Genomic DNA, 18,778 nt, shown 5'->3' on the forward strand with positions numbered 1-18,778 from the left:
GGAATGTTTGATTGAATGTGCAGATACCAAAGAATATATACACATTTTATATGAACGTACGATTTAGATTATTAAATAATAGGAAGATAATAATGCAGTTAATATATCCCCCTGTATCTATGTGGGCTGTTTTTTAAACGGTTGTTAGATCAACACACACACACACACACATACACACACATATATTATATTATATATATATATGCATATATATATATATGTGAATGTATACACGCATATATATGTATATATATTATAGGTATATGTATACGTATACATAGTTATATATATATGCATATATACATATATGTATGTATATATATATATATATATATATATATATATATATATATATATATCGATTAAATCCAAGATTGTGAAATGTTTTTGTTTTTAAATAAAAAAACTGTCTATTCACATAATGAATATGTACATACCCACACACACGCACACACACTTATACACACAAAAACACATATAACCATGCTTTATTAACACATATTTTAGTTTGCGGTTACGTGTTAGTGGTTTCCTTTAAAATGGCACAGTTTCTTACAGTTGTGTTCATTTTAAAAATATTTACATGATTATCTTTATTATGTTTGTAATGAATTATTTTGAATCACCATAAATCAATTGGCTTACCCTCCTGTGTGCAGATGGCAGGATTTATTTTGTACACATGTCATTTCGATTTATGTCATTGTTAATGATTGCCTTGTATCACCTCATCCGATGAACGATTTTCCATCATCATTTTTACATTACACAGTAGTCGTCTCTTCCGTCGGGACGGCAATCGACTGCGACATGCTTGAACGACATGACAGGTAGCTGAATATAGTCTTTATACAATTCATAACCGCTTGTCGATATGCGGCCGATGTTGTGAGATAAACGAGTGGTTTCAGTGCGAAGTATGCGTAGAATGGTTGTTGAAGAATATTGAAGACGATCATCATCTTCTGCGGACGTCCGTCAAAGACAGCGCTAAACACACTTGTGATAATAATCGGCAGTATACACACTTGATATAAAAATGTTAAGGTGAGCACAATCCGGTATTCGTCCGCCGTATCTGTCGAACTAGTAATATTAATTGAGCCGCTCCTTAGTGGTATTCGTACACAGCATAACGCGAGGAGAATATGAAAAATGAGGAACAGTAGGGCAGGTGTAACTTGCATGAAAAAAGTATCGAAAATATTGAGAATCTGCAAGGCGTCGTGGTTTTCCGGAAGGACCGTGCAGTACCAGTTCCCATGCTTTACTGATCCATACGTCCATGTTTTATACAGGTGTCCCGTAAACGAAAAGACGCTGATGGCTACTAAACAAAGACGAGCCATTCCGGACGATCGCAAAGCTTTGTATTTTCCGGGAGCGATCGAAGACATTATTATGAGGAAAACTGTCCAACCTAAATACCAAAATGAAAGGAACGCGAAATAATGACTGCAGAACACCTTGATTTGGCAAAGGCCAGGAGCGGTGTAAATTTGGATTGCTTGGTTGTCAAGCCAAGTGAGAAACAATGGAAAGAGATAGCCGATGTCAACTATGGCGATCGCCGAAAGCATTGGTGTGATTTTCTTTCCTTTGTCGTGGAAACTTCTGAAGAGTATTGCAGATAGAGAGTTGCCAGCCATCCCAAAGAAGATATCAACCGGAATGAGATACCTTTTGAGGATATCAGCAATTTTATATAATTCATACGTTCCAGACATATCGTTCATATACGGTACGATGATTTCAACTTCCGCTTCTGTCCCGTTCATGGTGGATAATGATGACGTGACTGCAAATTTGGATTCCTGTAGATGAGAAATAAAGAAAAATATCGTGAGTAAACTATATAAAAGTATAAACTCATTATGTTGAGAACTTTGGTAATGGATTATATATAAACGATTTTAAAAGAGGAAAGCGCAATCAGTAGATAGTTGCCAGCAAATAAATATTTTAAGTTATCAAATCACTGATGTAAATCGAAACTGGACTTTATTATAAATGTTATTCATATTATGAATGATCTTATGTTCTTATCCACAGTAAGATTACGGTTTAGTAATCAAATAAATATATATCTGGACTTACTTTTAAAAAAAAATTATCATTTGCTCAGGAAAGGGGTATCCTACAGAATATCAGGCATTATGCCATACAGTGTTGTCTCATACGTACATTTTTGTATACTTTACGAAATCGTAATTCTTTTGCAGAAATAAGTAAAATAGCAATTTGCGTACAATAAATTCATTATCATGAATCGTATCACATATAGATATACTGAAATGGTTCTCCCTTGCATTGAAACAAAAGCAAACCAACAACCGTTCATATTTTCAAAGTATTTGTCCTAGAATATATATCAGTCAACATACATATTTTGGTTGATTGTAAATTGACGTTGCTGGAGTAACCCACTATTTTGAATATAAAATATTTATTATTTTGGATGAAGTTGTCAACTAAAAATGTGTTCAAATAAGCGTCCAGTTTTACTACTGATTAGTAGTATTTCTCTGTTAATAATCCCATATATTATAATGTATGTATTACTATTCGTTCGTTGCAAATACTCATTTTTTTCCTATCTTTTTCGATAAAATCTGACGTTCTTTGGCCCTCTACATTTAATTCCGTTTTCATTTTCTTTTATCATCACTTTTTTTTTTGTTGATAAAATACAACTGTTTGTCACCTCTTGCAACGTGTAGACCGTGACCAGTTTTATTTATTGTAACTAGATTATATAGTTCTAAAGAGGAAGGCGTTTCGAAATATTTCGAGAGAATTTTATCGCATATTACGAAGGAATTATCTTTTATTCTACTTAAGAAGTAATGGTAGACTGCATTTTTGCTGACACTGCCTTTTTAGTTAACAATTAAAAACTTAAAACGATGTAGGTAAGGCGTAAACGTTTATATAGATGATAATATGAACGGGAGGTGTCCTCCTTATATGGATCAAATTGCTACATATTTCGTATTTTTCTCTAGAATTCCTAGGATTCCTAGCAATATAACAATTATATACATATGAATGTCAATTAGGATAATAAAGTAATCTGAACAATATGTACATGTAAGGATTAATAATGTTTTAAGACCAACAGCTCTGAAGTAAAATATCCCTTCGTTTTATGGTATATAATACGACTAACACATACAGGAGAAATTTGATGGGTATGCATTTCTATTGCATTATCTCATATTGTTTAAAATGATATATAAGTGATTCTGCACTTTGAATCTTTTCTCCTGCGTTTTTTCCTCCCCTCGTTGTGCCAATATTTTAATCGTTTTTAAACGACAATAAATCTAATTTTAGTTTTCCCCTGTTCGTTTTAGCACATTCAATAGTTCCCCTTTAAGACTCTTTAAACTTTCGAGGTAATATTATTTTGTTACGCTATCGATTTTCCTCATGACGAGATGATAGCAAAAAGAGCTCTAGAGAAACTTCCGCATATTTTATTTAAAGCTTCATACAGATTTTTTAACTCCAAACATTTATTAAAATATATTCGGAAGACGTACATTCAACACCAAATTCACGCCTTAAATAATATTATTCGATTAAGGAGTAGAATTTGATCCACAAATCTCTCCATTGCGTTGTTTTCTGGAATAAGATATGCCCCACTTTATATCAGTAAACGCATTGCTGCATCTAAGGTGAAACCTAGTTTGTCTATGGAACGGGCGTTTATACGAGACGATATTAATAAGTTGACAGAAAATCTAGAGGTGTATATTAGTAATCGTCATTACCTCTGGTCCGTAGTGAACAGTTTCCTGCCCTTTTTTGACTTTTTCCGTTTTTGCAAGTATTTATCTATCGTTGACGAAATTGCTAGGCAACATGCTTCCAAATATAATAATAAACAACTTGCTCTTCTGGTTCGGAGACATATGGGTATGCACCCATTAATGGAAGAAAACATATTTTTAATTTTTCGAAAACTGTACTCACAGAAATTGAAAATAGAGTTCTGTCTAAGGGGTTAGATTTTTGTATTCCCCAACCAGTACAAATAAACTGAGAACACTTTCTGCCTTTGAAGTGTTGTTCTCCCAACTTAGATATAATTATCCAATTTCCCTGGAAAATATTTCTGGGATGAAATCTAGTTTAGTTTAATTGCCTTAGCACACCGTTAGAGTGACGCTCCTGATGATCAAAACGACTTTGTCTGGAACATAACGCAATTTAAAACTATGAAACCCTTAAAGTATAATGCCGATATTTACATGTGCAAACCAGACAAGGGTGGAGGAGTGGTAATTCTGGATGAATCGGACTACGTTGAGAAAATGGAACTTATTCTCAACGATGTTTCGAAATTCCGGAAACACGGCCCTGTCGAGTTGACGGAGAATACTTGCAGGAACGAAGCCAAAATGCAAAGGCGTCTACTTGCACTATTTAAAAATAATGTTTTTTTTTACAAAAAGGTCTATGGCAGGATTAGACCCTCTGAGTCACAACATCCCAGAATGTATTTTGTCCCTAAAATCTATAAGCAAGGTGCTCCAGCGAGGCCTATTTTAGGTTCGGCACAATATTCTTTGCCTCAGTGGCTTGTGGATATTTTGCAACCAGTGTGAGAATTTATACCACGAACTGCATTCCTGATACTTTTCGGTTTGTTAATTGTCTAGATTAATTGGTTAGACTCAAATGCAGATACATCATTTCTGTGCTCATATGATGTCTCTAGTCTCTTTACCAACATACTGTTGGATGAGACTATAGGTATATGCAGCGATGCGCTTTATGGTTTCGCCCGACCGCTGCACTGTTTTCTAAAAAGATTCTTATTGAACTCGTTTTAATGTGTCCAAACTCTGTGCAGTTTAGTTTTTATGATATCATGTATTGTCAGGTCGATGGGGTTTCAATTGGGAGTTCCGTCGGCCCCCAACTTGAGTGGACATTTTTTCGGATACTGTGAATCCGTTCTGCTTAACTCTACAACAAACCAACTAAATATTTCAGATATGTTGACGACACCTTTTCTATTTTTCCATCTATTTTCAATGTGAAGCCTCAACAGTTTTAATTGATTGAATTCTTTGCATGGGGCTCTAAGGTTCACTATGGAAAAGGAGAAGGACAAATCGCTTCCCTTCTTGGATGTTCTTGTCGAACGTTAAAGGGAAGGCTTTCTCACTACAATGCATAATAAGCCGACATTTACTGGCCTATATTTGAACTGGTTGTCTTTTGTACCAAAATCACGTAAGGACGGCTTAATCAATACTCGTGATTTATTCACCTAATAGATTAGACACCGAACTCGATTAGATCTAGTGAATATTCACCAATAACTGTTATCCTGTTGACCTTATTGATGACTCTATTTTCCAAAAGGTTGCGGATTTTAAATCCCCTAAAAAGTTTGGACCTTTGAAATGACCGGTTTATTGAAAAACTACCGTGGATTGGGGATAAGAGTAATAGACTTTCCAAACAGATTCTCAGAACATTTACGACTTCTATCCTGTGTCCATGCGTTTGGTATACACTACGATACCTGTTGTTCCTTCTTTTTTCAAGGATAGTTTGCCTTACATCCAAATAGTTCCCCACTAGAACCCTTTAAACTTTCGAGATAATATTATTTTGTTAAGTTATCGATTTTCCTCAAAACGAGATTATAGCCGAAAGTGCTCTAGAAAAACTTCCGCGATTTATTTTAAAGCTTTAAACAAATTTTCTATCTGTAAACATTTATACATGCATGTATATATACATATACATATATATACATATATATATATACATATATATATACATATTCATATATATACATATACATACATATACATATATACATATACATATACATATATATATATATTCAGACTGCCTGTACCCATAACTCCTAGCACTGATGATTCCCACGAAGATAAAACACTACTGTCTGTAAGTATGAACAATAAGCATTCGAATCATTGTATACATACATACATACATACATACATACATATATATCCTACATAGGCGTCACCAAAAATTTCAGCAATAGAGTGGCCTTACATAAGAGCAACATCAAAATTGCAGATAACAGACACCGCTATGTTTCAAAACACGTACACACATGCAGTGGAAACAGCTTCAAAATAATGCCAATCTTCCAAACAGACAATTATTTTTATTTACTTACACAGGAAAAAAAACTTCATCACCAGATTCACTCCTGAACTGAACCGAGCCTATTATCAACAGACAAAAACATGAAATGCAAGGTACCCTCGCATGCACATCCATACACATACACATATACACACCCACGCATAAATCAGAACCGACACATTAAAACACACACACACGTGCGCGCATACAACCACACACAGACGTAACACCCCTATCTCTAATACAACACACTGAACAATACCAACCCTACTTAACCTAAAACCATCAACACTAGGAAACACCTAACACTATAGTATAATATCTTTTCCAACACCTTGCTCCCTTCTAAGTCAGTGGAGGAGAACCCCCTCATGACTGAAACAACTATCATACTTTCTATCATCCACCCTCCCATACCTATACCCCCTCTAATTGCCCCCCCCTGGGGAAAAATCTTCAACACACTAGGAACCGATCCTGGGTCTGGCCATACCCACATGGGGAGACAAATAAATAGAAACATTAAAAAATCCCATATACATATTTTAAATACACTCCTCTTTCTAAACAGATATAATATAAGGAATACCCGAAAAGACTAAAACGAAAAATCACAATACTAAAATCCAAGAATCCAAAAAATAAATATCAAAATAGAATGAAAGCGCCCCTACCCTTATTTCAAAAGAGCTGGTCCCCCCTCCTCACACATACACATTAGTAACGACCTCGGATCACAGTCACCTTCCTAAGGAAGTAAATAACCTCATAATACTATAAAACAGTATACACATTCTCAAACCAATAAAAGGAAACACACACACGCACACACACGCGCACACAAACACACAAACACACACATACACCCTACCCTAAAGGAAAAGAAAAAAACACTAGCAGAAAGAGAGAGTGACTACAGCCAGGTCAGCGGCCTCGACATTAAAAGAGTAATACAAATTGAACATGCCAATGAATAATAAACACTTACAAGCCTCCACCCCTTGGAAACACTTCAAATGAACTACGAAAAAGCCATTTTTACATCTCCAAAACGTTTGAAAATAATTTCTGACGAGGACGCTTCACAGAACGTCTGAAACGCGTAAAAACGATTTCAATGATTTATAAACATTATTACAATGATCCAAACATAAATCTCAATGAAAAACCAAGAAACGGAATAATAAAATAATGTTAAAAAATACACATTGTTGGTGACTACGCCCTTATTTAAATATACATACACACACACACACACACACACACACACACATATATATATATATATATATATATATATAGGTGTATATATATATATGTGTGTGTGTATGTGTGTGTGTGTTTGTATTCGGACATAATAAAAACAAAATAAAATCAATTTTTCAGTGGAAGCATATCACGCTAATTCCATACAGAGAATTTCCATTCGAATTACTCATTCGAATACCATGCGATTAACTAATTTATACCTGAATTAAATGGTCATTCCAAATCTTTTGTCTTCCTAAAAAGAGAGAGAGGTAAACGTTTTCCCTATATTTTCGCCAAATATCAATTATTCCAAAAAAATAAAAAATAAAAAGATTTGCAATATTTTAAAGTCATCAATTAAACGTTTCTTCGAATCAGAATCAGAACTGTTTCCTCACAAAATAACTTATTTATTTATTTATCTATTTGTTTCTAAAAAATATATTTCGTTACTTTAGATCCAAAAAGGACTTTATTAAAGGCTTGTCATTACGTAGCATTAAAGAGCGTTCTCCAGCTGGATGAACTCTAATTTATTGAAGTTTCATTTTATTTGGTATCCTTCTCTCTTTTTTTAAAATTTCGTATTGTTTTACGTTTATTTTAATTTTCTATCTTACTATTTATACATTTATATTTTGAACCACATCATTTGTCTATTTTTTGTTCTCCTACATTTAATAACTACATACATCTTAGAACTATTATTACCTTATAATATCTGAATTATTTTCCTATAATTCTTATATTGTTACAAATATCCCATACTACTTTGGTAAATTCATTTATTCTACCATCTGTTTATTGTCAATCTTACCTAAAATTCGTGACCACTGTATAATTCACTCAGGCATATGAATTATTTTACTATTACTCCTAATAACATCTATCTCTTTAAAGTTATGCTATGGTCTTGGATCCCACTGCTAAAAATACCGACATAGCATAAAACCCCTATCTCATATAGTCCCCTCGATAAATACAACACATCTACACATATAATTAAATAAGAAACTTCTTTAAAGCAACTTACAATATATTCTCCCCTGGGGTTTAAACCCACATACTGTCGGAAAACGTAATCCCATTATGACAGATATGCTACGCAGATACCTGCATTATATATTACAAACTACACTCCTCCTGTATCGGAGATCAATTTAGTTACCCTAAAACCTCAGCGATGATTTATTTCGTGCCTACCGTAAATATCGCTAGACGTCGTCTCCTTATTATGTTAACTAGCATATTCACGATTCTTCTGATGAGAAGAATTTATTTTCGAAATACCATGGTATAAAGAGTTCCCACTTACCTAACGCCACTAATTGATGTATACTATTATAAAATAAATGATTATATATATATATATATATGTGTGTGTGTGTGTGTGTATATGTATGCATATATATATATATATATATATATAGTAATTTATAAAATATATATGACGATTAAACTACACTGAATATTCTGCGTTTCATCCACTGTAGGATTCGTCAGGCTTATGCGCGAATTCTGTGGTTGCTTCTTGTTTTTATATATGTTGAGGATTTCTAGTTAGTCAATCAGCTTTCTTGTATCCACTGCGTCCCTTCCTATCAGCCAATGGGCATGCATTTTATCGAACAAAGGATCTGTTTTGGAACTAGGTTAGTGGTTTTAGGTAGATCTTTTCCCTCCTTTATATATATATATATATATATATATATATATATATATATATATATATATAAACATACCTATGTGTACACACATACATGCACATATATATACATATATATATATATATATACATATATATGTGTGATCGTTTATATATATTCATGTTTATTTAATTTATTTATTTGTTTGTTTTCTATTTTTATTGTTGGTTTTAACGCCATTTCTCTTTTAATCCCATGAATTGAGTAACACTCAAACCAGATGGTCAACGAAATAGAAGGAGGCATATGTGATAGACTATGCCCTGAATAAATCCAATCAATATTTGCATAGTGCAAAGTACACGCTCTATACAGATCATAGACCATTAAAATATTTACTAAACTCACTAATTCGAAATACAGAAATACACACACGGGCTTTTATTATGACCGACAATAATTTCACTATAGTGTACCTAAAGGAGAAATACAAAATCTGTGCGGATCTCCTATCCCGCGCTGTAGGTTCAGGATAGAACAATGATGACCCCCCTGTAGAAATAAGCAGTAGAAAGTACCCAGTAGGTGCAATTAAATCGAATCCTTCTCAACGAAAAGAGTTTGCATCATATCAGGATGCTGATGATTCAGTGGTAACACACGAGCCTCTTATATTATCTCGTTTAGAGTTAATTAAGGAACAAGAACTAGATAAAGAGATTGGAGATTTAAAGATGCTAATAAAAAGCGGTAAAGCACCCAAAATATAGCAAAAGAACTACATTGTCCTGGGCGATGTAATGTATTACTTCTCGCAACCTGACGAGAAAACAGTGATGAAGCTTAGACAGAGGGCGTTAGTTAAATACCACGATGATAATGGTCAAATCGAGGTGGAAAAATTATTTATGCTATTAAGCGAAAATATTTAGGATCTGGTTTATTTAAACAAGTAAACCAATACACAGGTAAATTTATTCCGTGCCAAACCAGACATTTGAGGATACATTAACCTCAACCGTCGGAGTGCGATTTACTTCCTTTTCCCTTTCGCTAAACTAGCGTTAGATGCTTCCGGGTCTTATTCAACAACTCCATCAGGTAACCAGTACACAATGACATTTATACATATGTGCAGTTGTTTGGCAGAATTTTTTGCGGTTCCTAATAAGAAGGCAGAAACGATAGTGCATTCGTTGATTAACGATATTTTTCCCAGATTCGAGGCAGCATTTCACCTTAAAACGGAATATAGGCCCGGGAACATAAACAGAGTAATGAAAAAAGCATTGACGACCTCATTGGGCATTATGTGAACACATCATTCTATTATCCCCAGAATACAATGAACAGTCCAGGGACATATACATAAATCAAATGCCAGCGATTAGCAGGTTCCATGTGAGTGAGACAACGAAATGTTCACCCTTTTATTTACTTTACGATAGAGATGTTATCCTGTCATTGTATAGCATTTTAAGACCCCATAGAGTATACTATGGAGAGGAAAATCATAATATTGTTCTTCAAGAAATCCATGGAAGTTTCACTTTCCTTAGGAACAATTTTAGGAAGGCCAAACAAAATGATCGATAGTTCCAATAAGAAAACAAAGCCTGTCGAATCTGTAACTTAGTGTTCTCTAAAAACGACCAAAAGCGAGGTAAGTTAGATGTACAGGGGAAACAGTACTACATAGTAATCGATAAAGCACGAATCTAATAATTCATCTCATAATTTCGAATAAGGTACACTCAATGAAAGTCAATCAGTTATTTAATACACGATAATAAGTACATCCGGTTCAAATAGTAATGCATACCCGTTTGATGAACAATCAAATGTTAAATCGATCGTAACCTGAAGTTTTTTACCTGCCGACATATGCCAATCTTTTTACATGAGTGAAGCGTATTCATTTGCAAGATAAAATACAACAGTCTTGCTAGCATATAAAGCATACTTACGTTGACATATTTTATGAGATTCATACTAAATTCTGTTTTGTTGATATTTATATAAACACACCCATAATTACCGGTTAACAGAACGCATTTACACACGCATTCTCATATATGTATGTATGACTATATATACATAGTTATATATCATTTTTCAATAAATATTAACAATTATTCTAATACTTACAGGCACTCGTGTTTCATGCTTATGTGATAATCACTGTTAGATAAGGTAATTATTTAAAAGCGAAGAAAAGAGCAATATAAACCAATAACAATAAAGGGTATGCAAATATATTTTCGTAAATTAAACCAAATTAAAAAATACTTGTACTTACTTATCTCGCACATAGATAACTACGCACAGTATAAATTCCATACACATAGATATAGATATGCATACATACATAGGTACATATGCACATCTTTCTTTCTTTGTCTCTCTCCCTCTCTGTATATATTTTCCAAGTGTTTTTTAACATGTTTTATTAACTGTTTGCTTGTATATATATATATATATATATATATATATATATATATATATATATATATATATATATATATATATATATATGTATATATATATATATTTATGAAAAAAGTTTTTTAATTTTTTTTCATAATATTATTATTTTGTATTCCTGCACGTCACCAATTAAAAACGAATAAAGAAAAGTTATAAGCTTTTATACTTTTCGCATTCTTTTTTATTCACACACACACATATATATATATATATATATATATATATATATATATATATATATATATATATATATATATATATATATATATATATATATACAAGGAAATGTCAGTCATTTTATGAGCGGAATGATTATAAATTTTGACATCAAGAAAATGAATAGTTATTTATGATAAAAGGAATAAAGCACCTGTTATCAAATAAATTGAAAAGTGACAGGTTGCAATTAGAGAATAAACAGATGCCACATAAACATGTTCATAAACACCTAACAACAATATTAAACATTATTTAAATTGAGATATTGATATTAACATCGTACAGACGGAGACGGTTTCTTTCGGAACATGATTTGAAACATTGTTGAGGCTTTACATTATTATTTAGGCAACAATGTTAGTTTTGTGTCATACTTCAATATTTTAAAGACATATTACTAAAAATACTGAATATATTTTAAAGATTGTCCGTTACTGCTGATGCAATTAAGCATTAGATAATATGCGGGTTATTTTTAAAAGACACCAGGGCTTAAATAAGGTTAAAATATACAGTTATTGACCAAAGTATTTATCCTCAACATATCTCTATATCTCAAGTTTATAAGATGTCTGGATTTAACAGAAAAAATATAAGAATTAGGCGCCTTTCACCAAAAAAGTAAAAACTAGCACCAAGATGATTTCACACAATTGGAATTAAGCACTAATAACCTCAATGTCTCGTATGTACACTAACAGGGTCGAGGACTGATTCGGCAATTAAAAGCAGATCCTAAATATTTAGCCAAATTCGATAATTCATCAAATTCCGGAGGACAGTAAACGATTTGAATGCGTCAAGTTAAAAAGGAGATCACACAATAGGAAGTGTCTCACATCAAGGAAATTTTTTAAAAGTATTATCATTATAGAGAGGCAAAGATTTATCATGCGCTTATACAATAATATTAACATTTCGGTTACTATTTATGAAGGCCCCATGTATGTCTCAATCGAACAAGTATTTGATATTTTAATACGGTTTATTATACCTTTAGATTTCTGTCTCAATCTTTGGATCAGGCTTGTTATAAGAAAAATATATAATATGACAACAAATTGATCACGTCTATATTTGCATAAGTCTCGTGTCGGTCAGGCTTTTTCTCTTTTTTTCCTAAAACAAATGAAACCCACGCTAATCACTCACACAATACAGAATAAAAAAGCCAAATAAATATATAATATTTTTGTTTACGTGAAGAATTATCATGGTTAAGGAAAATATTACTTCATTTGAGAGGAAAACACGAAAATTTATTGATAATCTAGTAAGACGCAACATCCAATTTTATACGGGAATATAAAAAACACGAATGTGATGAATTTTAGTTGAACGATTTCTTATGAGGATTTATACTCAAGCCTCCGTCTAGCGTCATTGCTATCAATATGTTTTCTTTATTTACCAATATGTGTGTATATATATATATATATATATATATATATATATATATATATATATATATATATAAAGAGAGAGATAGGTAGATAGATATTAGTATGCTACCAAGGTCACGTAGGAAAAAACTGAAGAAGAAAATTTAAGCTTTATCTCAAGACACTATATATACAAATGTATAGAATAGAATAGTATTATAATCTCCCAAAATGTTCAAATTTTTGTTACACGGGAATCACCACTTATCAAGGCGCGGAGGCTTCGCGAGAACAACGGTTAATGGGTGTACTTTTGTTAATGTGATTATAGCGTAGTTAGCATAAGCAGTGGGTATTTAGTAAATTGAATTACGCAGGGGGAGAGTTCGTCAAGAACTTGGTTAGATTGAACTTGAAGACAATCTGATTGTAGTCAGCTGGATAGAAGGTAATCGGAAGAGAGTTCCACAGGGTCCAGTTCTTAGAAACAAGGTTTGTTCATGTAATCTGCATTTAGGTTTTTGCATAGATGTGGAAATTATTGATCGTGGTTTTGGCTAGACGAGTATTTTTCGTGAAAGTTTGGCAAGGGGAACCAAAGATTGAAGCTCAGCTGAGCATATGCCACGAAAATAACGATAAAGCAAAGACAGGCTTGCAAAGCCTGTTCTTTGGAAAATAGGTTTCAAGAAAGAAAAATGGCCCCCCCACTAAGCTAAGAAGTCTATTTGGAACTCTGTAAAGTCAGGATAAGCTGCTTCCAACACTCCATCCTTGAACGTACCTCTCTCTTATATAGGTAGAGAACTGCACCAGGAGTAAGAAATCTACTAGAGCGGTAGAAGGATCTCACCATTTCCCCAGCTACCTTGGCAATTAATTTGATATACGCATTTCCTTGAATGTCAGGAGTAAAGGTCAAGTAAAGAAGCTTGTCAAAACATTAAGCCTCCCCCAAAAAGGACCATTTATTTCAACCGATGCTAGATTGGAATCAGAGCGTAGATGATGTAGAGATAAAAGGTTTGTTTTAGATGCATGAAAAGTAACCAGCCACCTCTTTTGCCACTGTACCACATGCTCAAGATGAGACGAGAGAGCATGAGAGAACTTGGTCGTTTACGGTTTTTAGTGTCCTACTATAGATTGTAGTGTCGTCAACATAAATGTTTATGGAATTTGGCCCAGAATACCCCTGACGGACTCCAGCATTAATACTGAAAAACTCCTGATTTCTGCCCATCAAACACTTATGAACCTATGAGAGAGAAATGATTTAATAATTTAAGACATTTCCAGCTATACCATAACTGGATATCTTGCGGAATAGTCCATTATGTCATACCTTATCAAAGGCCTTTGGTATGTCAAGAGCGATTGCCCTAGAGAGGAAGCCTCCGTCGAGAGATTCGCTAATTCTATAACTGTAAGCAGGTCTGCTCTAGATCTAGCAGAACGAAAACATATTGCACGTCAGTAAGAAGGTTTTTTTGTGCTTAGATTGTTGACTACTTCTCTATTTAATACGAATTCCAGCAGTTTACTCATGGTGCACATGATACTTATTGGTCTATACTACGAGGATGATGATCTATCACCTTACGTTTCCAAGGTGTTTGGGAGCATTTTCCCTTAAGAAAAGGCTTATATAATTTTTAAGTATGGACACTACTTCTGTACTTCTGGTTGAAGCTTTTTGAGCACTATACTTGGAATGCTGTCAGGGGCAGTTGCTTTAATGAAATCAATATGTTTGATTAGCTTGGCAACATCACGTACATATATTTGCATGTCAAATAGCGTATTTTCAGTTACACGAGGAAATACTGGGGTTTGGCGGCCTTAGTCATAAAGGGTAGAATTAGCTGCAAAAATCTTGGCAAAGAGTTTGGCCTTGTCTGATTCTGACGAGATTACCTCAGGTCCATTGATGATAGTTGGGATAGAGAACGCGCTTCTATTCAGGATTCTGTTTGCTATTTGCCAAAACTGATGCGCCCCTGTTCAGCTTCTTTGGTCTTGACAGACTAAGCACACGACTCTCTCGCATTCTTTTTACAGTTTTGTAGAGGTTACCGGCGGACCTGAAGGACGCTTTAGTCTCGGTACATATATTTCGTTGGGAGCAATGGAAAAATCAGTTCTGTGTTCAATAACAGCAGCAGTTTCTGGGTACAACAAGGGCTGGTTGTCAGGTTTTTGCTAGAACTTTTCGAAGGTATGAAACGGTCTATACCTACAATTAACCATTCCGTAACATTTGATACTATAGAGGACACATCTTTTATATACATGAAACGCAGAGTTAGATCTGATATAAATATGTAGAAGCTATCCCAGTTTGCCATTGAAGACATATTACAGTTCGTTTTATCTTAACTGATACAATAGAGTAGTCGGAAGATCCCAATGGAGACAGACCGGAGAATGAATATTGCTCAGGAAGTTGTGAAAAAAAGGTCTAGGAGACTTTCATACCGGCCGTCAGTGTTGGGCACACGGATGGGTTCATGAACAATCTGAGTGACATCATAAGCAATGGAGAAACCGTAACAGAACATCCCCTCGTCATCGGTCTTGTATGAGTGGGTTAATCATTCCACATTGTGAACATTGAATTCTCCACATGAGACTTGAATGTTTACTGACGGGTACGCAGACAGGATGTGGTCAATTTTCTCGGATATGCTTTTAAAGATATTAACTCTACTGTTGTGGGGACGATAGAGTGCAAATATGAACGCGGCAGTTTTAGTAAGTGCTACCCGGAAGCACATATAGAGTAAATTATAATCTTCTCTGAAGAAGTCCTTACCACATTAAAAGTCGTCTTTAATATAGACACATAATCCATGCCAATAGCGATATTGGGGATCGGATTTAGAGGTTCCGTTAGAGTATCCTTTAGTAACGAACTCATCTAGGGAAGCAGTTGGTCCAATGCCGGTCTCGCTTAGGAACAATAGGTCAGGTTTAGTCTCCTGTGAGTTTTCACCTCTGGAAGGTTGAAACGTAGACCCCTGATGGTAGAGAAGGGGACATGGTAGTGGGGGTCTACGTTGAAAGTTGGAGATATGGGTGTTATCGAGTATTATTTCTGGAAAACGTTCATGATTGGGATTTGTGGAGTAAGTCGACAGACTTGCTTAGGGCAGGGCAGAGAGGGAGAGTAAGAGAAAAGGAAAACATTTTTGTAGCAAATGATAAGATAAAGCCGTAACAATTACCTAAATATATGGTATCGAGTGGCCCCACCAGAAGCTACTGCATAGTCCAGAAACCTTTCACAAAATGGCAAAACAGCAGCCCAGTGTTTTGCACCTGCTGATAGGACAGCCTCCTTAGTGAGTAATCCAAGGTTCGGATCCCTGACTATCAGACGGATAACGTCAGCCCCGTGGAAACGTTTACTTCCAGCACCCTTACTAGTGACAGGGCCACACGGATAGAACAAGACACGGAAGTTCCAACATCTCTAGCAACTGTTCACACAAAGTACTGCTAACCTAGTAAACAGCTTTTTCTTCTCCCTTTGTCAGAAAAATTACTCATTGAAAAAATGAGGACTGAGGGATAAATAAAAAGAAGCGAGAGTATCGAGAACTGCCGATAATGTATCCACAATGCATTGTCTACTCTCCATTAAAAATAAGGATTCAGGAGACTCATAAATAGTAATTTGAAATTAAAGATTATTTGAAGATACCCCCTCCCATATTTATGCGTAAGTTTATATAATGGATTAAACAAAACACTGATAGTCATAGCTTCAATTCTTTTATAGTCTACATACGCTTGCATTTTAAGAACTAACTTAAAAAAGTTTATATTAAACAAAATTAATAGAATAAACAAGTAAAAAGAATGTAGCTCATACAACCGATGGGAATTATCTCGTTTTGAAATATGTTCTCAAACACCTAATATGAACAAAGAAATATTTGCAGGCGGCATTGATTTTAGCGACCTTGGTCAACAAGAGCATATAAACAAAATAAATTTAAATAAAGTGTTACAAATTACGATTTTACCTTACTAGTACAGAATATATTTTTTCAAAGGGTCACTAGAGCTACTTTAAACGCAGTAAACTTCCTCCTCTCAAGTCATGTTTTCGGGGGTGAGAGTGCTAGCGAGTGAAAGGACGAGTAGGTAGGGGAACATACCGAGCAAGACTTCAACTTCATATTTATGGCGGAAAATAAAATATACGTAAAAGTGGACTTAATTATATTCTACATACGTTTGCATTTTTAGAACTAACTAAAATAAACTTATATTAAATCGAATTAATAGAATAAAAAAGTATAAAAAATAAAAACACCGGTGGGAATTATCTCGTTTTGAAATATGTTCGCAAGCATGTAATATGTACAAATAAAACTTTGCAGGCGGCATAGAATTTTAGCAACCTTGGTCATCAAGACAGTATAAACAAAATAAATTAAAATAAAGAGTTACAAATTATGTTTCATATAGTTACGTCCCATTGAACCAAGGATATGAGTATTTCAATAATCACTTTGGCTAGGGCAGTATATATATATATATATATATATATATATATATATATATATATATATATATACATATATATATATATATACACTTGTGCCCGATATTATTCATACCCCCCCCCCTTGAAAATTGAGTTTATTAGGTGTAACTTTGTAAGAATTTATTGTTTACGTCCATATTGATACATATTCTTAATAAACCTCTTCTGATCATTTTCGTCATTTTAAAATCTCGGGATACTTGTAATAAAAGAAATATACAGCTATTTATAAAATCTGCAATGTTCAAAAATAATCATACCCCCCTTATTTTTTCAGTATTAATCGAGTTTCTGACTGTTTGTTTCCTGTTTGATTCTTATTTTGACTGCTTTTATACAACCTTTGATTAATTTTATTTCGTTTTTTGCATTTTTCAGAAATTAAAATGATATCAACTGAAAACCAATAAAAGAATAAAAATTATTAGAATGGGGAAGAAAAAAGAGCTTAGTAATGATCTTAGGACTAAAATTGTGAATTCACATAAGGATGGTTTAGGTTACAAGTCAATTTCCAAGAAATTTGAGGTCCCTACAGCAACAGTACAGAGCATCATCAAAAAAATTCCAGAGCCACCACACAACAAACAACTTGATTGGTAGAGGAAGGAAAAGAAAACTGTCTGCTAGAGCCACCAGGAATATTGTAAGAAGTGTTAATGCAAATCCAACCACCACTACTAAGGACATTTTAGAAAATCTGGAGTCTTCTGGCATAAAAATATCAAGGCAAACATTGCAAAGGACTCTGCATGAAAATGGTCTGAAAGGAAGAAGACCACGAAGGACTCCATTGCACACCGGAAAACACCTTGCAGCACGTCTAAAGTTTGCTAGGACCCATGTGAATTCTCCAGAGTCCGTTTTCTCAATTATTTTGTGGACTGACGAAACAAAAATTGAATTGTTTGGCCATATGGATGCCTCTTACGTCTGGAGGAAGAAAGGAGAAGCTTACAACCCAAAGAACACCATACCCACGGTGAAACATGGTGGTGGTAGCCTAATGTTGTGGGGCTCCTTTTCGGCTAGTGGTCCAGGTAGTTTGGTCAAGATAGATGGAACCATGAAGAAGGAGCAATATTTGG

The 18,778-nt window shown here is 34.1% G+C and overlaps 1 protein-coding gene across 1 annotated transcript in view; it reads right to left on the reverse strand.

Annotated features, from left to right (window-relative positions):
* Positions 1-384: 384 nt before the first annotated feature.
* Positions 385-18,778, reverse strand: part of LOC145277039 (uncharacterized) — a 655,864-nt gene continuing 637,470 nt past the window's right edge. The window contains exon 5 of the mRNA XM_080128672.1: positions 385-1,814. Within this exon, the coding sequence (XP_079984798.1) occupies positions 765-1,778 (1,014 nt within the window). The 5' untranslated portion in view covers positions 1,779-1,814 and the 3' untranslated portion in view covers positions 385-764. The remainder of the gene's footprint in view (positions 1,815-18,778) is intronic.

Source organism: Euprymna scolopes, chromosome 5, assembly GCF_053919585.1.
Source record: "Euprymna scolopes isolate OS-2025 chromosome 5, ASM5391958v1, whole genome shotgun sequence".
NCBI classification, from domain to species: domain Eukaryota; kingdom Metazoa; phylum Mollusca; class Cephalopoda; order Sepiida; family Sepiolidae; genus Euprymna; species Euprymna scolopes.